Source organism: Amphiura filiformis, chromosome 7 (assembly GCF_039555335.1).
Source record: "Amphiura filiformis chromosome 7, Afil_fr2py, whole genome shotgun sequence".
NCBI lineage: Eukaryota > Metazoa > Echinodermata > Ophiuroidea > Amphilepidida > Amphiuridae > Amphiura > Amphiura filiformis.
The window spans coordinates 59,987,192-60,010,133 of record NC_092634.1 but is presented as its reverse complement, the minus strand read 5'-3'; the positions used below and the strand labels follow the sequence as shown (position 1 = coordinate 60,010,133).

General features: G+C 38.2%; 1 protein-coding gene across 1 annotated transcript in view; it reads left to right on the top strand.

Moving 5' to 3' along the window:
• The first annotated feature begins 874 nt into the window (after positions 1–874).
• Positions 875–22,942, top strand: part of LOC140157981 (uncharacterized) — a 48,910-nt gene continuing 26,842 nt past the window's right edge. The window contains exons 1-2 of the mRNA XM_072181230.1: positions 875–970; positions 13,819–16,047. Of these exons, the coding sequence (XP_072037331.1) occupies positions 875–970; positions 13,819–16,047 (2,325 nt within the window). The remainder of the gene's footprint in view (positions 971–13,818; positions 16,048–22,942) is intronic.

The following is a 22,942-nucleotide window of genomic DNA, read 5'->3' as shown; positions in this document are numbered from 1 at the left end:
CAAATTCTAATTGTTTAAACCAACACATTCAAGTTAACAGTAAAAAGAAATCCTATCATTGTGAGTATTGCTCAGAATTGTTTCCACATTGTAGTTTCAAAACTCACCTCACTGAAATTTACCCTGAGAAAAATTCGTGTGAAATTTGTCAGAAATGTTTTGGAAGCAAATGTCAACTTCAATCTGGTCAACCAGACATACCTATTTTGACGGAAGAACCGACGTTGCGACTGAAACCATCCGTCTTCAGCTGGGTTGTGATGCAAATGACGACAATCGACGAGGAATGTCCCTTTATGATCCTGTCCCAGCCGTGTGATAGTTTGTCCCGGACGCCTCCACCGCGGTTGAGGGATGGTTGCTCAGCCCTCACCCAGATTGCCTCTTTCACTCCACGCTCAAACCAACGATACTCGCGATCTAGGATTCGGACATCCTTGGTGTGAAAATGGTGTCCGGTGGCTTTCAGATGTAAGAACACTGATGAGTCGTTCCCACTTGAGCTGGCTCTGCGATGTTGTAACATGCGATTGTGAAGAGGTTGGGCGGTTTCACCTGTGTAAGAGTCTTGACAGGCTTGCTCTTCAGAACAGCGGACCCGGAAACCACTCCACTGATCCTCCCCTTGGGCTGTTTGTCATTGGGATGCACTAAGGACTTGCGGATCGTGTTCGTGGGTTTAAAGTGGGTGGTAATTCCGTGGTCGCGATCAATTCTTTTGAGTTTTTCCGATAAATCTCCGTGATATGGGATGGTAATACTTGTTGGTCTCCCCATCTGATTCGTGCTATTGGCAGTGGGTTTACTGTTGTCCTTGTTTAAGGCCTTGTTTATGGCCCAGTCCTGGTAGCCAGTTACCCAGCGCTTTGCGAAGATGTTGATGTACAGCGACCTTGTCGGAGTCTTTGGTGATGATCGACTCAGCTCTATGGAACAAGGTGTTGACTACGCCGAGTTTCTGAATGAGCGGGTGATTGGAACAAAATTGTAGGTATTGGTCCGTGTGTGTCTGTTTTCGATAAACAGACAAAGTAAGGGAGCGATCTTCTTCCACGGACACTAAACAGTCAAGAAACGCGAGTTTGTTATTTGACCATCCTTCCTGCGTGAACTTGATATGGGGATCAATTTGATTGATGTGGTTGAAAAACCTATCAAGTTCGTTGGATTTAATTAAAATTCAAGTATCATCCACGTAACGATACCATCTAGATGGCGCTATACCGGGAAACGTTGACAAAGCAATGCGTTCAAATCTTTCCATATACAAGTTAGCGATAATCGGTGAGACAGGCGAACCCATGGAACATCCATGACATTGTTGGTAGAAATTTCCACTCTACGAAAAGTAGGTGTTATCTAAACAGAGACTAAGTGGTTCACATAATTGATCAGGAGATAAGTTTGTCCGTTCATGAAGTGTGGTATCGTGGGTCAGAACTTCACACGGCTGGGACAGGATCATAAAGGACATTCCTCGTCGATTGTCATCAATACAGGAAGTGTCCGGTACTCAAGGTCATTTGCATCACAACCCAGGTGAAGACTGAAGGTTTCAGTCGCAACGTCGGTTCGTCCGTCAAAATAGGTATGTCTGGTTGACCAGATTTAAATTAAATCTTCAACATACCCAGATGGATGAGAGTCTACACAGTTTGAGTTTTAGTGTGAGTTATTGTAAGAAATGTTTTTCAGATAATAGTGGTCTAAAAACACATCATAACTCCACTAAAGAGAAGCAACATTAGTGTCATTACTGTTACAAAATTAAATGTTTTACAGGTTGCCTTAAACGACATTGCCTTAAACGACATCAGAGTTCACACACCTATGTGAGTATTTTCAGAAATGCTTTGCATGTAATATGTTCTTTTTTCACCATTGCAATAGATCATTGTATTTATTGCTTACTAAAGCATTTCGGCATTGTATTGTCGTAAAATGCTTTTGATTGTATGTTGTTTTTTTTGGGTTTTTTTATGCTACCTTGTATCGGATCACAGTAGTCCATACAGGACCAACGCACTATTTAGCACTATAATCAACGCCGTCAGGCGTTGGTCCTTATAGATTGGTGCTCTACCCCCAGCAGCGCACTCGAATTACCATAAGCAGTGACCTGAACCAACCCAGTTAATGACAACGTAATAACTCCAAATATGGTTGGTAACCCCGCCCATTATTAACCGCATCTGTTATGTAACTGGGACGAGTACGCTAGTCATCTCAATCGATTGATTTGAGATTGCATGGATCAAAACACTTCACACTTTTGAAGTAGCTGGGTTTCGACCAGTGTGGGCCTAAATCGTGATATCATATTGATTTATTTTGTAAAATCAGTGTTGTTAAATTAGTCTGGCTCTATTTTGGAAATGTGCTTATTTAAGCATCAAGCGGCAAGTTCGCGTAAAAGCTGGCAACCAAATTGTTTTGTTTAATTCGGGTATGCTGAATTCAAAACTCTTGTCTACCAAGCTATATATATATATTGGAACTCCGTGACCCTCAAAAAAGACCCTCAAACACCCTACATGCTCATGTCATAGGGGACAAAAATTAAACATGCTCCAAATTCACTAAAAACGTGTCAAATTATTTGTCTGGGTCTAAGGATCACAAAAGTGTAACATTATTTGCGCACGTAGGACATATTGAGTTTTGAGGTTCGACAGGTCCAAGGTCAATTTGCACGCTAGGGGTGAAAAATTAAAAGTTAGGCTACTCCGATTTTCGAAAAATGGATGCAAACTGTTCTTCAAGTTCAAGGGATTCTTTGATTAATCACTCAATCGTTGGTTCATTCAACCAACGATCCGTCCAATAAGTGTTCAACAAACAATCAAGAAAACAATCAGAATCATTATTGAATTGATTGATTAATCAATTAATTGATATGGTCATCCAATCAATCAATATAATAATATAATATAATAGAATCACAATAACTTATTAGATTGATATATCGATGAATTAATAGTCAGTCAATCATTGAACTACTCATCAAGCATCAATCAATAATCATTCGTTCGATTAATCGATCAATTATTAACAAATTACATTGTAGTCTCGCAATTAATGTATACCCAGAGAAGATGTAATAAAGAGGAGGGTCAACGGAATTATATCCTTGAGATAATCCCGTATGTAATCCTGTCGCATCTATTCATAGTCTTTTATTCTCAAGTAGTTAGACATCCACTTGAAATATCCTATGATGTTATGTGTGTGACCGCCCATGGTTGACCAATTTTCATTTCAGAATTGAAAATATTTCCAATGTTTCTATAAAGAATTTGTTAAAAAGTATGAAACGCGTGTGTTAAGGACCTGCTACTTGGATGGGATACCACATGTGGATAATACAAGAAAGAAATCGAGTGCTGTAAAATTTCCCCCCAAATCCACTGTTTTTTGTAAATATATAAATTTCTAATGAAGAAATTTTTAGGATTTTTTTTAGATAGGTGATGATTGTTGATCATTTCTATTTAATTATTTTATGTATTTTCCTGTCATTTCCTGCCAACCTAATAAAGATATTCTGATAATTGATAACATTCTTTATCATAAATAATAGAGTCTGAAAGTGGCAACAAGTAGCAAAAATTATAATTTGCCATGGAACTTCAGTCATATTTTATCTGAAATCTGACAAGATGACAGGGTCTGCATGCATGCTGTGTATGGCATGATGACATGCACACACTGACCTATCCCTAAAAGCAGTTAGCTGCAACTTGTGTATCACACCCATCCCGGGTTCAAACCCTATTGTGGTCTTCTATTGTAAAGCTGCTAAATAAGGTGATTCATCATTTACTTTGAGCATGGAAGAAAGAGATCAGAAGGAACCACAACGAACGCATTCACTTTGTACACTCCCTTTACCGACATTTAGTTGACATTGTTATTCATGAGGATTTACTTTGATCAATACCCCGCGTTAAATAGGTGATTGGTATTGTATTCCATGTATTTGCATGTCTTCTGGAGCGTGTGTGAAGGATGATTTGAACTAATGACCTTCCGTGCAAGCACCCTATAGGATTTTCTTTGGTGACGTGATCATCGGTCATTGATGGCCTACATCTTTTTCTTCCATTTTGCCCAATTTTTCCGAACTTTGATGACTTTTTTCTCAGAGTTGGCAGTCTTTGGCACTGAAACGAGTTAGCTAGTTACGATTATACACATATAAACTATTAAATTAAACAGGCTTTATGTACCGGACTCAACCGGAACATTGTGCATTATTTAAGAACATTTTACATCTATTTTTCATCGAAAAATTCACCAAAATCTTACCTTATTTGCTAAAGATGAAACTCAGCAAAAAACGGCCGATTTTGATTACCTTTTCGATGTTTTATAGGACATTTTCTACACAACACGATCAAGAAAACAGTTTGACTGTAGATCCCAAAACAAAGCTACTATACATGTTCAGAGCATCAGTGAAATTCCATAATCTTACTTCTGGGTAGCGTTTGTTTGTTCGTGGATGGGTTTGTTATAAATTTTTTCCAGTAATGATTTTGCCAAGCATCGATCGCGGTAAATGGATCATACATGAAAGTAAGTACCATTGATAGCTTTTCTTTTCATGCGTCAATAGATAAGCGGATTAAAACTTGGCCGATCGAAGTCGTTGTGGTTCCTTCTCATCTCTTTCTTCCATGCTTTGAGTGTGCGGTCTCACACATATTCTGTTTGAGGATAGCTTGATCAACCTCCTCTTTATTACATCTTCTCTGGTATACCGTATCTTGGTGTTAAAATATCAATCAATCAAGTAATCGAGTCAAGCAACCACTCAATTTATAATCAGTCTCTCAATTGTCTCTTCATGGTCTTACACTAGGATCCACAACATGCTCATCTATAATTAAGGCTATACGAGGTATTGTTGGTCGAAGCAGCCAAAAAAAATCGATTTTCATTATCTGAATCAATATATTATTGAAAAATAACACTTTGGTGTTTTGCAAAAGTTCATTCTACAAATCATATACTTTGAAAACCTGCTTAATTTATTGTTGTTAATGAGTTAATTATGTACGTTTTACAAAAGTGTTGTTGTTTCAGCCCTCTTTACAACCAGAGAAGATGTAATAAAGAGGAGGTTGATCAAGCTATCCTCAAACAGAATATGTGTGAGACCGCACACTCAAAGTAAATGATGAATCACCTTATTTAGCAGCTTTACAATAGAAGACCACAATAGGGTTTGAACCCGGGATGGGTGTGATACACAAGTTGCAGCTAACTGCTTTTAGGGATAGGTCAGTGTGTGCATGTCATCATGCCATACACAGCATGCATGCAGACCCTGTCATCTTGTCAGATTTCAGATAAAATATGACTGAAGTTCCATGGCAAATTATAATTTTTGCTACTTGTTGCCACTTTCAGACTCTATTATTTATGATAAAGAATGTTATCAATTATCAGAATATCTTTATTAGGTTGGCAGGAAATGACAGGAAAATACATAAAATAATTAAATAGAAATGATCAACAATCATCACCTATCTAAAAAAAATCCTAAAAATTTCTCATTAGAAATTTATATATTTACAAAAAACAGTGGATTTGGGGGGAAATTTTACAGCACTCGATTTCTTTCTTGTATTATCCACATGTGGTATCCCATCCAAGTAGCAGGTCCTTAACACACGCGTTTCATACTTTTTAACAAATTCTTTATAGAAACATTGGAAATATTTTCAATTCTGAAATGAAAATTGGTCAACCATGGGCGGTCACACACATAACATCATAGGATATTTCAAGTGGATGTCTAACTACTTGAGAATAAAAGACTATGAATAGATGCGACAGGATTACATACGGGATTATCTCAAGGATATAATTCCGTTGACCCTCCTCTTTATTACATCTTCTCTGTTACAACATAACTCAAGAACCACAGGACCTACAAAAATACATCTGTGATATTTGAATTCTTCTACACGCTCGCTATGAATTGAGCAATGGAATTTTTGCTAAAGCTCACTACCATTCGCAAGATGCTGTGACCTACATTTTTGTTGCTGCTTCGACCAACAATACCTCGTATTACCTTAATAAGGGCACAATTCTTTAACCCCAATACATTTGTATAGTTATTGAATCACCTTTGAAAATTTGGATACAAAACTCATACTCTGAAACTTGAAGCCAAAAACGTGACAAAAATAAGATTGGAGATGATCAATTGATCAATCGAAAAATTAATTGATGATTTAATAAAATAATATAAATTTAATGTAAATAAATAATAAATAAATATTTTATTTATATAAATAAATGGTAGTAAATCAACAAATAATTCGACTAAAATGAATAAAAAACACAAGCCTGATCAATGGCAATATATAAATCAATCAACGAAAATAATCATAATCATGTTAAATAAATGAATAATAAAACAAATACTAATGAATAGAAATAAATATATAAACGAATAATTAATGAATACACATTAATAATAAAACATACATGATGATAAACGAAATAAATGTAATTATAGGCCCGTATTAAATTATGAAAGAAAGAAAGAGAGAAGGAAGGAAAGAAAGAAAGAACTTGCTGAACTTCTTTTTTTTTCAAGAAAAGGAATTAAAGTAAATAAATGAGTGAAACCCAAAGTTTCTATGAAGCGTGTGTCCTCCAATTCTATATTTTTCTTAAACATGTTAAACGAATAGGCCAACTATCCCAATTAATAGAGGTTGCGCATATGACGTATCATACCGTAAATATGGCGGACTACTCAAATCCATTCAACAAAAGCATGATTACAATCTACCGAGACAGTTCGTCTCACACACATAACAAATGCACTACGATCAAATAGGTTTATGACAACATTTGATTGAATGGACTGCACTGCCCCATGATTACGATGAAGGACACCGGTTCAAATCCGTTGTTTGTAGCCAATCAATAATTTCAAGCACAACCTCTATGCAAAAATAGTAACGAATCGAGGTTAACCAGGACAATATTAAATGTAGTGATTACAAAAGGAATTGATTGTGTGCAACCTACAGGTCAGTGAACTGAGGGTAAGAAGAAAACCGAGTATTATAACAGGATTAACACATGCAACTGAAGAGGGTTAATAATCAATTTTGTTACGCAATACTGGTGTCAATTCCAAGCTGGAAGCTAGTGTTCTGGTAGCAGGAAGGCAAGCCACACCTACTGACAGCTATTGATGATATTTAGTCAATCGGATTGGCTGAATATCATTAGTAGCTGTCAGTAGGCGTGGTTAATCAGTTTGACATTTCCCTCGACTTTCCAGGTCAGGATATGTCTAATCTAGATGGACCCACGCCTGACGGCGTGGACTATCGTACTAAATGGAGCGTGGTCCTCCTTGAAGGACTAGATCACAGCTGAATTAAGTTGCAGCAGCCGTTTCATGTTGCCTTTGTTATGCTTGCCTCGCTACAGCCCTTGTTTTCGGTGCGATGCGATACAATCAGTTTCTGTATTATTGGTTTTCATGGATATTAGTATACCGTAAAACCCCGTCTACAAGGATATACCTAAGAAACGCCCTCAATAAAATTGGTTGCTTTTTGTATTTGGAGTTTGAGCAAATATATACTGGCACTGGGTGGCTATGCATTCCATCTAAGTATGTTGTAACACCAATCAATTGTATTGACATAATAACGCCTGTTTCGTATATCAGGATCGTATAGCTCAATTGATAGAGCGTCAGACTTTGGAACTGAAGAGCGCATGGTCCGTGCACCGGTTCCGTTTTTTCATTCTCGTTTAATTTTTAACTTTTTGACATGTTCTTTTTATCTTTCTTCAAATCTACCTTTCTACTTTTAATTTTAGGTGGTTTTTTTTGGTGGTTTTTTTATTTTTTATTTATTTATTTTTTTTAATAGTTTTTTTTAGTAATTTTGTGGTCTTATAGAAACTAGTAAAATAAAATAATAGCGAAACCCACGGTTAGACAGATGTGTTGTAACTACTTGTCTGTCCTCGTCTTTGCAATAAAAACCTATGTTGCACCTTTGTGCCATCCCAATTCTTGAGGAATGGTAGGTAGGGTGCGTTTTTGGCTTAAGCACGATTTTGTTTCTACTTATGTGTATAAGTGTGTCATCAAAAAGACCGGCCACCACCGTGGCCGCGTCTCTTTTTAGACTAGCTTTCTTGCTGCCAGAACGGTCGACAATGGCAACTGCGTTCTCATCGTGGGGGTTGTACCTTCCCCTACGACTAGCCCGCTGTTGCCATAATGACGCATTCCGACCGCAAGAAGCCCGCACAAGAACACTTTCATCGTGCTGGAAAATATATGAAGCAAATCTAATCTAAGCATTTTAATGTTGTATACAAGAACCTGTTCCAACTTACTGCAGGGGTGTTCAATTTAGTTAATACTCTTGGTCCTTTTACGAACTTAATATATGCATCTTCTACCCCTCGCCAGAATGAAAGACTTGTGATGAAATCAAAATAAATATTGTTCTGTTGCCACAATAAAAAAAATAGATGAGGAATAATAATTATTCCATATTTGAATCTATTGTCCCATCAAGAATAGAGTGTCTTCAAAAACTTCAATCAATTCATCTGACAAAGGAAACTATTCTGGTCATTCAATTTTGTTTCGCTTGCACCTGTTATATCACAGGCGTTGGTAGAGAAGGCACACTTCTCTACCGAAGTAGTGATGTAAACACTAACATGATTAATTCAGTATCGAAGTTACGTAATGTTACTATGTCAACGGGATCACGCGCTTGAGTTATGAACCACGATCGAAACAATCACCACACAAAGTATATGGCACTTGAAGGCATATCAAAATAGCGTGATCCGGTAACCAAGAGAATTACGTAACCACTTCGATGCTGAATTACCATAGCTAGCAATGGACATACACTACTTTTTGTTCCACTTGAACCCATACTCATAGGCTATTCGCTGTCGATGTGACGTAATTAATCGGATTAACTACCATAGCAATTGATGAATACAATTTCGAATATATAGCCCTGCACTTCATCGTTCACGTGGCACCTATGCATTGAACCATAGTTGTCAAAGAAATGCTAATCACTCGCCATGTAAGATTAGTATTTATGAAAAGAGTGGTATTCAATCTATGTTTGGTGACATACGCGGGTGATTAGTGCAATCTGCTTGATGGTAGTTATTGCGATTATTACGTCACTTCGATAGCGAATTGTAGTATAGACGAATCCAACAAGCCAAGTGATGGTCAGAATTTATTCGGCCATTATACGCTGGTGAAGTTACGTAATTAATCGGATTAATTACCATAGCAATAGGTGAAAACAATTTTGAACATATCGCGCTGCGCTACAAGCAGGTTACACTCATCACCTGTACTGTGTATGTCTGCAATCATAGATTGAATACAATACTGGTCTTTTCAAAGATACTAATCTTACAGGTGCAGCATGATATGGTTCAATGAAGAGGTACCGCCTGAACGTATCAGTGTAACGCGGTATATTCAAAAATTGTTTTCACCTATTGCTATGGTAGTTAATCCGATTATTACGTAACTTCGCCAGCGTATTGAATAAAACACGAGGATGTGAGTTCATAAGGGCAATGTCGGGGATTATAGGTCACAATCGATGTGGAGAGATGAGAGGTCCGACCAACAGCCATTATAGCGAATGGTTCATGTTCAACTATTCCAGCGGACGATCTGTGGCTAGTAAGGAATCGTCTTTGACCACATGCGCAGATCTGTCTCGTCAGGAAGATATTTAATATCCCGAATTTATAATAGGCCTATGCCTACCAGTTCCATCGTATAACCGATCTGCTAGAGAATATTTGTTACCATGTTTAATAAATTCGTATTTATCGTATAATAAAATGTAGCCAAATGTATATTATGTGTCACACGGTTTTCTGCTGAACCACTAGCAGGCTATGTTACCACATCTATGACAATGACAAAGGTGAATTTTGATGATTTTTACGATCGTCCGGATGAGCAAATCACTGAATGGGTCTTTAGTTCCCTCCTCTCCTTATCCTGCCAATATTATATGAATCAAAGCAAAATAAAGAACAAATATAATTAAACAAGAAAAAAAGACAAAGAAAAGAAACAATAAAAGAAAAACAATAGAATAAATTAAACTTAATATGAAAAAAAAAATGATCACGAAAGGAGTCTTTAGAAAATGCAAGAAAATATAAATGAAAAGTTTGAACAATATTTTGTTTATAAAAGTTTGTGTGACTGTGATGAGGCTCGAACTCACCATCTTCCGATCTAAAGAACCAAAGTCTTATGCCTTGCCAAGTGAGCTATGCTCGTGAGATGCGAAATAAAGATAAAATAATACATTGTATACCTGCTTGTGTCGGTAAATGATTTGCTCAAATTCCATAATGATATAATATTGTGGAGGGCGCTAGCGTGAAATTTACTATCATCACAGTCGCTACTATTCCTTGTAGACGGGTTTCTACGGTATTTGTTATGTTTATTGATGTGTACATGTACTATATATATATGCTTATCACTTTTATATATTGGCACTAGTGATCTGGTAAACCCCAGAAATGAGTCACATACATTTCATGTTACACACATGCACAAGCTCTAAATGTACAATGTACTCAATTTATTATATTTTTCATACTGGTGGCTGTATAACTTTAACCTGCTCCTGTACTTTCTACTACTGGTGGTCTTCTGCAATGACTTTTTATTGATATTGCATGAACATTGTTGTGGTGGTGTGGCAAACGTCTTCGTATGCATCGGTGTTTTAATGTTAATCTTCAAATCTACACATATTTTATGTGGTGCGCCTGATAAAAGGCGGGATATCCAACCAAGGAAGGAAAAGTCACCTTTAGGCCGTGTAAAATTAATATTTTGGTTCTCGTCCCCTCCTCCTCAATTTCTGGGATTTGTCAGATTTTTTTTTTTTTTAGATGTTTCAATTTTTTAGACTTTGGAATGATTTATGAAATCTTCATACATATAAATAAGTTTATTAGAGAACAAGCATCACTTCCAAGTCTTTTTGTGGTACTCTAGGGGTTTATCCTCAGAATCTCACATTTGAAAAAAAAAAAAAAAAAAAGGGCCTCATCGTTTCCTCGAGCACTGTTGGAGAAGACCGAAAACTACTGACAATGCTAATTTTACGTTGGAAAAAAAAAAAAAAAACACCTCCCTCCCTCATCAATTCATGAAAATCCTCTGGACGAGAACCAAAACATTAATTTTATACGGCCTTAACCACAAATCATAATACACACCAAATTTATGAATGTATACCAGAAATTAACAAAGTGACCATTCATCTCAAGGTGCACATCAAGAGGTCATCCAACCAAAGAGAAGCACTATTAATGTGATACTCCCTGAATATTTTCATGTTAAACAATGACCTCAATAACATATGTGAGTAGACACGACGAATGAGCCGTAAACTCGGCAAATTGTATTCTGAGATACAGTGCAAAATGTGCGTGAAGGTCGTATTTATAGGTGTCGCAATTAGGCGTGACATGTTTCTCATTTGATAGCGTTTAAACCAATTAATAATCCTATTGCTGAAGAGAACAATAATCTTCTACATGTAGAATCATTAAATAGCTCTAGTCTTTGTATGCTTTGGCTAAATCCTGTTCAAGTGGTGGGTTACAATTGCATTGTATTTTGTCTAGGTATGTATAACCAAAATTAACAATGAGAGGACATTCCTGAACCTCGTTGACTTGGGGATGATTTGAAATGACCGCCAATTATGACTTTATTACCCGCAATGTGGAAAAAGAGACACACTGTAGAACCGAAAAAAAAGATACAATTTTGTTGAAGGAGCAGAGATCAACAAACCATAACCCCGCTACTGGATATCGTTTTAATTTTAAAGCTTATGATATATATTTTCTAAACACGAAATAAAACAAAATTGCCCGGGCCGACTTTACGGCTGATTCGTAGTGTCCGGTCACATATAACTCATAACATACATGCTGATATGAATATTTTTGACATTGGTGGAAGTCTCAGCAGGCTTTGAGTTAAGAAAAATGAGGAGTGTGATAAATAGCACTCCTCAAACTTGTGAGTAGTGTTATTTTGTGAATGAGGAGTGTGATGTTTAAATGTGATGTAAGCTTAAAGATTAAGGAGTGTGATAAATTGCACTCCCTGTGATCATTTGAGGAGTGAGGAGGAGTGTGATAGCACTCGCACTCCTCAAAACTCAAAGCCTGGCCCTGAAGTCCTAGTATTATTAGGGGTGAATGTTATTGAAGCTATAGTCTATGTTCAAGCCCTCTCAGCCAAATTATTGAGGGTTTAGTTAGGTCACACAGTTCTTAAACCTCATGCATAACTAAGGAGAAACCAGCCATCTAATAGATAAATAAGTGAGTAGCCTCAGGCATGCGTTAAAACGTTAGTAAAAGCCATTGTGATTTGCTCCACAGCGATGCCCGCAATTTTCTTCAATTTCTACTTTTGTAGTAGGGCCTACGTGTTACAAGCAGACCACCCAATTCAGTGAACAAGAAATTAGGGGGCTATCATTTTCTTCGGAAGAAGGTGGGGTCCCAAATTTACAGAAAGTCGGCGTCAATAAAACTGCGACGCCTTATTTCGGCAACAAAAATTTTATAACCCCCACCACAGATACACCTTAACAGGCTAAAATTGTATTGAAATCATTTTTTTAAAATAAAATAAACACACTATCTGTGGTCTTCTTGTGACTTCTACATTTTGGTCATCAACAATTGTATGACCCGCCTCTTTTTCTTTTTGGGACCCCCCTTTCGAATAAAATGATAGCCCCCTTAGTATTAAATAATGTGGTCCTGACCTACATGTATAGATGGCATAATTATACACATGTTTTATGAATAATACAACTTAAACAACACAATATATAGGATAAACTTTATTGTATTACCATGGGCACCCGAGTGTTGGAAGAACACTAAGTCTCTTATGTTATGCATAATTGGGCATCCAGGTATTGGAAAGATAACATTTATCTCTGATATTAGACAGATAATTGGATATCCGGGTGTTTGTAAAACAACATTATTTTGTCTCAAATCTTTGAACAAGTTAATTAGGAATGTTGATTGTAACTGTGCATTTTGTTAATTTTGAACAATTCCAACTAAAAACGAAAGTGATTTACTCACGTTCTAGTGACGTTTCACCACTACACTAGTGGTTTCATCAGACTGCCAACTCATCGCATCAGACCAAAGGGATGGTTGTGGTTCCCTATATAGAGGGCTCATGTGTGTTTAAACACACGGGTTTCCTACTGCCATGAAGCCACACCGTACCATCCACAGTATGCTCGTTCACCCAAAGGATAAACTTCTCCATCGGTAGGCTGTCTCATATTTAGGTACTTTATCCTGAAGAAGTCGGAGCTACTCCTGACGAAAGCTTGACAGTTCTAACATTGTCCGACGGCGAAACCACAAAAAACTTACTACTAGTAATTGTTAATAATATATTTTGCTTATAATTGGGTATCCATGTCATGGAAAAACAACATTAATCTCTGATATCTTGGTGTAGATTATTCATCCAGTAGTTCAAAACATTATTTTGTAAATTAAATCAAATACTGGAACTAAAATTTGCAACTCACTTTGCTACGTTGCGTCCGAAAACATCGGACTTCGTCAGGCATCTGATTGAAGATGTTGTGATGACGTCAGATGTTGTGACGTCAGACGGCGAGGATCGCTAACTTCAGGAACCATTTGCGTTTCAACCTACGGTGTTTGCATGAGAAAATCACCCCGAGGAGTGTCAAATTGAAATCGAGTTTGCAAGGACATCGAGCGGATAACATCCTGAGAAATGAGGAACGGAAGCTGTTAAACGAGAGAATTAGGCAGACAAACTTTACAATAGATGTGTTAAACCAGAAAAAGTCGGATTTAGAAGATCGTTTGTCCAACTTACTTCCGGGTACGGAATCCGACAAGGTTGCCGAATTCAACAGGGTTGCACAGCTGAGTCAACACGCTGTAACCAAGGGACGCCATCTTGAAAAATTTGCGAAATACAAAACTGCATCGCAACAAAGATCACAAGCGGACCTTGATAAGAATTGGAGATCAAGTTCTAATAACCCTGACTTCCAACGGAAATGGGTCCGGAACCTGTCGGATAGAAATTTGAAGGATAGTGAAGTATCTGTGCTAGCCAAAGGACTTAATTACGCGGTTGTTCCAAACAAAATTCCCACAGCAGATTTCATCACAGCTACGGAAACCGCGATTAAGCAGGCCAAATTAGACCCATCAAAAGCTGAAAATCTTCGTCACAAGGTCAGTAACACACTTCGTAACACCAAACCCCCACCTCCTAATATCACCAAAGAGGAAAAGAAAGCTCTTGATGAGCTGAGCAAGGACAATAACATTGTTATCGTACCTGCCGATAAGGGCAAGTGTATTGTTGTTCTGAACAAAACTGACTACAATAGCAAGTGCCAACTGTTGCTCAAGGACAAGAAAACTTATAAACCCATAGGTTATAACCCTACCAACGGTTATGGAAAGCAAGTGTCGGAGTTTATCAACAAAATCCACACTGCTGGGGCGGTTGACCTCAGTCTCAAATTTAGACTGCCCCCCCCCCCTACCGAACCGAGCGTTCCAGCTTTTTATGGCCTGCCTAAGATACACAAGCCAGATCCCATACCAGTGAGACCAATAATTAGTAGCATTGGCTCGGTTACGTACAACTTAGCCAAACACGCAGCGAAGATTATAGGACCGCTTGTCGGAAAATCCCCACACCATCTTGTCAATACACAGGACTTTGTAAAGAAAATCCGCGATACCTCAGTGGACGATAACGAGATCATTACTTCTTACGATGTGAGCGCACTTTTCACCTCCATTCCACCGGACGACGCCATCAAGGTTGTAAAGGATTTCTTATCGGAGGATACCACTTTGAGTGAACGCACAGATTTAACCGTTGAACAAATTGTTGAACTTGTCACCATCTGCCTCAAAACAACTTATTTCTCGTACGACAATAAGTATTATATCCAACAATATGGGTGCGCGATGGGCTCAGCTGTTTCTCCAATTGTGGTTAATCTCTACATGGAGAAATTTGAACAACACGTGCTGAGTAGTTACCCCGGTAAACCGCCCAAATTGTGGCTTCGTTTTGTTGACGACACATTCATCATCATAGACAAAAGCGAGTCGGAGTCCTTCTTTAATTTCATTAATCAAGTTGACCCGAACATCAAATTCACTCAGGAGGAATGTGTGGACAATAAGTTAGCTTTTCTGGACTGCTTGGTTCAATTGAACAGTGACGGTACCCTCAACTCAACGGTTTATAGAAAGCCCACGCATACCGATCACTATTTACAATCACGCCATCCGCTGATCCACAAATTAGGCGTGATCAGAACCCTCCAATACCGTGCGGACACTGTCATAAGCAATTCTGAGGACATTCCGGAGGAAAAAGATCACTTACAGAAAGCCCTTGGAAATTGTGGATACTCCGGTTGGGCGTTTACCAAAGCGAACAAAACCAAAGACTCCACTAAATCCACCATAGGAGAGGTAAACCATGACAATCGCACACAGGTAACCATCCCATATATCGCTGGATTATCTGAAAGGCTTAAGAACTCTTTCAAGTCCTTCGGCATTACTACGTGCTTCAAACCTACCAACATCCTACGGGGGAAGCTCGTGCATGTTAAGGACAAACACCCCAGAGATAAACAGTGCAATCTAGTTTATGGCATTACCTGTACTGCCCCGGACTGTGGTGACTCCTATGTAGGCGAGACAAAACAATCTCTAAGAGCGCGATTGAATCAACACAGGCGCCCTAGCTCCAGCGAAGCCCAAAACTCCGCGGTTTACAACCACTGCAACAAGAAAACTGAACATTTCTTCAACCCTGAGGAAGCGGTTATTTTAGATAAGGAGGAGAAGTGGTTTGGGCGAGGAGTCAGAGAATCCATATGGGAGAGAGTGGAGGAGCCCGCCATTAACAGAAAAGGGGGACTCCGCTTCCAGTTGTCACGTGCATGGGATACGGCGTTACGAGACATTCCTCGCCGTCTGACGTCACAACATCTGACGTCATCACAACATCTTCAATCAGATGCCTGACGAAGTCCGATGTTTTCGGACGCAACGTAGCAAAGTGAGTTGCAAATTTTAGTTCCAGTATTTGATTTAATTTACAAAATAATATTAATCTCTGATGTTACACGTAATTGGGCACCCAGGTATTGGAAAAACTACATTAATATCTGATGTTGTTCATAATTGTGTATCCGTGTCATGGGAAAACAATATTAAGCTCTGATGTTACACGTGATTGGGCCCTAGGTATTGGGAAAACAACATTTATTTCTGATGTTACACGTAATTGGGCCCAGGGTATTGGAAAACATCATTAATCTCTGATGTTACATGTAATTGGGCCTCGGGTATTGGAAAAACAACATTGATCTCTGATGTTACATGTAATTGGGCCCCGGGTATTGGAAAAACAACATTAATCTCTGATGTTGCACGTAATTGGGCCCCGGGTATTGGAAAAACAACATTAATCTCTGATGTTACACGTGATTGGGCCCCGGGTATTGGAAAAAAACATTAATCTCTGATGTTGCATGTAGTTATGGGACACTCGGGTATCGGAAAAACAACATGAATCTCTGATGTTACACGTAATTGGGCACCCAGGTATTGGAAAAACAACATGAATCTCTGATGTTGCAATTAATTTTGCACCCGAGTATTGGAAAAACAACACATGATGCAGTCATGTCTACAGTAGAATTCATCTCGACCTTTGCAGGACTTAAACCCCATTAAAAGCTTTTAAACCAAGATAACACTCATTGAAGCAGCTCAACTGATTAAATCAGATCTTCTCTGGTTGTGCACAAGTGTCTGTTTTCAATGTGCGACATCGCAATAAAGCTGGTATTATAGCTTCAGTTGGGTAACCGTTTATAAAGGAAACGAAAGGAAACAATGGTGTGTGTACCTTTGTTCACGAAATGAGACAAAGACCTGCTTTTTGTTAACCAGCATTCTTCAAAATGAGCAACATAATGATTGTTGACTTAACACGGTTTGGTAATAATTTCTTCATATTTTTGGTGTTATCTGTCGTTTACATATCCTTCCTAAAACACAAAAGGGCGACCCTCTCCAAACATCTAAATTAGCTAAAAATTTAGGACATGTTACAAAACTATATTTTCTAGAACCTATTTAGAATAGTTTAAATGTAGCTTGTACCGTTTTTTTTTGTGGCATCCTTCAGAACGGAGCGGTGAGCTAGCTATGCTTTGCCCTCACTCATATTCTACGAAAGTGCGACCCCTTCTGAACATCTAACCTAGCTGTAATTTTAGGTCATGTTAGAGAAACATATTTGCTAGAAGTTTAGAGAATAAATTAAATATCGGCTGGTTATTTTTCACACAGTGATGTTAACTAGGCAAGTGTCCATTCTTCCAACATACATCATTTGTAGAGGTCACGCGTCAATGGTGAGAGCACTGTGTATTGTGTATAGGAAAACGGACAGTAACTGCAGTATGATTAATCTTTAATGTTACACGTAATTGGGCACCCAGGTATTGGAAAAACAACATGAATCTCTGATGTTACATGTAATTGGGCACCCGGGTATTGGAAAAACAACATTATTCTCTAATGTTACACGTAATTGGGCCCCGGATATTGGAATAACAACATTAATCTCTGATGTTACACGTAATTGGGCCCCAGGTATTGGAAAAACAACATTGTTCTCTAATGTTACACGTAATTGGGCCCCGGGTATTGGAATAACAACATTAATCTCTGATGTTACACGTAATTGGGCCCCAGGTATTGGAAAACAACATTAATCTCTGATGTTACACGTAATTGGGCCCCGGGTATTGGAAAAACAACATTAATCTCTGATGTTACACGTAATTGGGCCCCGGGTATTGGAAAAACAACATTAATCTCTGATGTTACGCGTAATTGGGCACCCGGGTATTGGAAAAACAACATTAATCTCTAATGTTACACGTAATTGGGCCCTGGGTATTGGAATAACAACATTAATCTCTGATGTTACATGTAATTGGGCCCCGGGTATTGGAAAAACAACATTAATCTCTGATGTTACACGTAATTGGGCCCCGGGTATTGGAAAAACAACATTAATCTCTGATGTTACGCGTAATTGGGCCCTGGAAAAACAACATTAATCTCTGATGTTACACGTAATTGGGCCCCGGGTATTGGAAAACAACATTATTCTCTGATGTTACACGTAATTGGGCCCCGGGTATTGGAAAAACAACATTAATCTCTGATGTTACACGTAATTGGGCCCCGGGTATTGGAAAAACAACATTAATCTCTGATGTTACACGTAATTGGGCCCCGGGTATTGGAAAACAACATTAATCTCTGATGTTACGCGTAATTGGGCACCCGGGTATTGGAAAAACAACATTAATCTCTAATGTTACACGTAATTGGGCCCCGGGTATTGGAATAACAACATTAATCTCTGATGTTACATGTAATTGGGCCCCGGGTATTGGAAAAACAACATTAATCTCTGATGTTACACGTAATTGGGCCCCGGGTATTGGAAAAACAACATTAATCTCTGATGTTACGCGTAATTGGGCCCTGGAAAAACAACATTAATCTCTGATGTTACACGTAATTGGGCCCCGGGTATTGGAAAAACAACATTATTCTCTGATGTTACACGTAATTGGGCCCCGGGTATTGGAAAAACAACATTAATCTCTGATGTTACACGTAATTGGGCCCCGGGTATTGGAAAAACAACATTAATCTCTGATGTTACACGTAATTGGGCCCCGGATATTGGAAAAACAACATTAATCTCTGTTACACGTAATTGGGCCCCGGGTATTGGAAAAACAACATTAATCTCTGATGTTACGCGTAATTGGGCCCCGGATATTGGAAAAACAACATTAATCTCTGATGTTACGCGTAATTGGGCACCCGGGTATTGGAAAAACAACATTAATCTCTGATGTTACACGTAATTGGGCCCCGGGTATTGGAATAACAACATTAATCTCTGATGTTACATGTAATTGGGCCCCGGGTATTGGAAAAACAACATTGATTTCTAATGTTACACGTAATTGGGCCCCGGGTATTGGAAAACAACATTAATCTCTGATGTTACGCGTAATTGGGCCCCGGATATTGGAAAACAACATTAATCTCTGATGTTACACGTAATTGGGCCCCGGTATTGGAAAAACAACATTAATCTCTGATGTTACGCGTAATTGGGCCCCGGATATTGGAAAAACAACATTAATCTCTGATGTTACACGTAATTGGGCCCCGGGTATTGGAAAAACAACATTAATCTCTGATGTTACGCGTAATTGGGCCCCGGGTATTGGAAAAACAACATTAATCTCTGATGTTACACGTAATTGGGCCCCGGGTATTGGAATAACAACATTAATCTCTGATGTTACATGTAATTGGGCCCCGGGTATTGGAAAAACAACATTGATTTCTAATGTTACACGTAATTGGGCCCCGGGTATTGGAAAAACAACATTAATCTCTGATGTTACGCGTAATTGGGCCCCGGATATTGGAAAAACAACATTAATCTCTGATGTTACACGTAATTGGGCCCCGGGTATTGGAAAACAACATTAATCTCTGTTACACGTAATTGGGCCCCGGGTATTGGAAAAACAACATTGATTTCTAATGTTACACGTAATTGGGCCCCGGGTATTGGAAAACTACATTATTCTCTGATGTTGCACGTAATTGGCCCCGGGTATGGGAAAAACGACATTTAACACGGATGTTACACGTAGTTATTGGGCCCCCGGATATTGGAAACAAGACATTTATCTCTGATGTTACAAATAATTTGGTACCCGAGTATTAGAAGATAACGTATAGGCCTATACTCTGATGTTGCACATAAAAATTTTCATACACGACATACAACAATACACATTTTTATAAAGAAATATAGTTAAAGAATCTTATTATAACACATATGGTGTAATAACTTTTTAACGAGTACATATTTTTTTAAAGTGTGAATTCAAAAATATAATTCAAAACCTATGTTCCTTTCTTGGCTATTATCCTTTGGAAAATGTATACTTTTGTATGTCGGGCGTGAACGTATGATTGACATTTTAAAACCAAACTGTAGTTTCATCGATAAATTTTGTCTGTTTCCTAAGAGCTGCAAGCTGCACACAATTTAAATAAACAGGCTCCTGACACGTAATGGTTCCATATCATAATTCTACTAGAATCTTTAATTTAAACCAATAAAGACCGAACCAGAGTGGAAGCTTTGTCTATTATTCATAAGAGCTTGAACGCGTGACCAGCAATCAATTGTGGTTCAATATATGTGACGTGTCATGTCAAAAGCAGACACTTTTGGGTAGGATCGTAAATGGAGAAATAGCCAAAAATCTGCCCGGGGTGATTTTTTCACAATTTGGGTTTGTTGCGATTTTGTGATGTTATTAATGATAAAAATATTGTCTGATAGTTTCAGACCGGAATTATAACTGGCATCTTGTATTTTTTGAGACATTTTTCAAGGTAATTCCTACTCGCAACATTGTCAATAATAAAGGCCGATATCTCAATTTCCAATTTTATATTACCATAACTTACGAACTCATTATCTTTGCTTAGGAATGTCCGATTTCATTGGGGAAAATGGCGTTATGGAGCAAAATATCTCTTTATTTAAGATATGTAAAAACCTCAAAATGTATAACCTGCCCAAAAGTGTCTGATTTTGACATGACACGTCACATATATAGAGAGAGAGTGCCTAAATGCGGCCCATACACGTTCAATTTTATTGGGAAATATCAAAGACCCTCGATATACACAATCTATTGTGCACTATTAATGATCGATCGTGTGTCCAGTGTACACTGTTAAACATTGTATCTAGGGTCTTTGATATTGCTCAATCAAATCAGGGAAGTGAGACAGATGGAAAGTGGTCAATCCAACATCTATTGAATTATTTACGTAACATTCTATAGAAGGTACGACCCAAGCTATTGTGCTAACAATGTAGTCAGCATGCCTTTGAAGTGGATCAGATATACCGCTCCTATTGCCAGTTTGTTTATTTACAGGTTTATTATTATCGACAAAAATTTTGTTTTTCTTGATTAATTTTCAAATATGTCGCTTTATTCGAGAAAAAGTAACAGTGACATTAAATTTATAGTCCATAATTACAGAAATCAAACAAAAATAATCGTATTCGGCCATATGCTTACAGATTTCTTTACAAATTAAAATATTGAAAATCAGTCATTTACGTTTAAACCGCCAATTATCGCTATAAATTGATATGCGCATTTGACACATAAATTACATTGTAAAATTAATCTCGCATCTATTTGTGGGGCCAGGCCACCCCAAAATTGCTGTTGACGAGAATGTTCTAGAGTCGGGTATTATCTTTATATTCTGCGTAAAATAAATTTTATTTCATTTCATTTTCTGTTTTGTCACTGCTATCTGAGACTGAACTTAACATATACATTTAATTGGTAGCTTTTCACATAATTATTTAGCTTTAATAAAATTGTATAAATGAAAATGATAGCATTCTGAACATTGCCTAGGGATTTTATGAAATCTGTTTGGGTTTATAATACCAGTCACGCTTTGCGGTAATATAACATAGCCCATTGTCGGGACTTAGCGCATGTCTTCGTACTGCTATTGATTTTTAAGCGGGAACTTTGATTTTCGACACGCTACACGTTGGCTCAATCATTGTCAATTGTTCCCATCCCACCTGTACTTCTTTTGTTCAGCATCGCGGTAAGTCTGATACTCACTTTGATGTACTCTTTGACCGGCTTCCATCTGTCTCACTTCCCTGATCAAATAGAGGTTATCCGTGTTCTATAAGCTGCATATCCTACCAGCGACTCCTATACCTTGTTTAGGACTTTCAAAAGAAGTACCTGCATTGTGCAACCATGACTATTTCAAAATAGCCCGCCAAAGTCATGCAGGTAACTCCGAGGTCGTTCATTGAATTAGTTTGAATGAGGAATACTACGGGAACCAGCGCCTTTTGTTAGAAGTCACGCATGAGTAAAGTGGATAACCTCTATTGAACGTGTATAGGCCGCATAAGTGACCTAAACATAATATACTATTTACGCTTCCCTATGAACTCTCACTCTCCTTCAAATATGGCGCCTATTGTCTAGACTTGGGATACATATTCTAGAATTCTGACGTAATTCCACACGCCCTTCCCATAATTCATTCAACTTCCTGCTTTTATCTAATTCGGCACGAGTTTAAAGGCACGGGTCCTCAACCAAACAGGATGCGCGCGCATACAGCCGTCAGAGATAAATGACAGCTGTGTACCAGCTGCTTGGTATGACGGCAAGTGTCACCAATCTGCTTTTGTGCCCGCCATATTTCAAAAAGGCTTATTAAGCCTTTTGAAGTATGGCGGGCACAAACGGAGAGGACGTACTTTAATTTGGGTAAACTTTTATCAGCTGAGAAGCATACAAAAGATTACCCAAACCAAAGCACGCCCTCTCCTTTTGTGCCCGCCATACTGCAAAAAGGCTAATCACATCTAATGCCATACAAATGTATTGCACTATTCAGCCACTGATTGGTCGTCAGTCCTCCGTCACGCGTACAATGCGCAAACGATGGTCTAAAATTAAAGTTCTACTTTTTATTCAGCGATATAACCTACACCAATAACAACTAAGTGCCGGGGAGCAGTCAGTAATATACTCTCCACCTAAAGATATCCGAACGATGTGTGGCATTAAATAGGCCTACT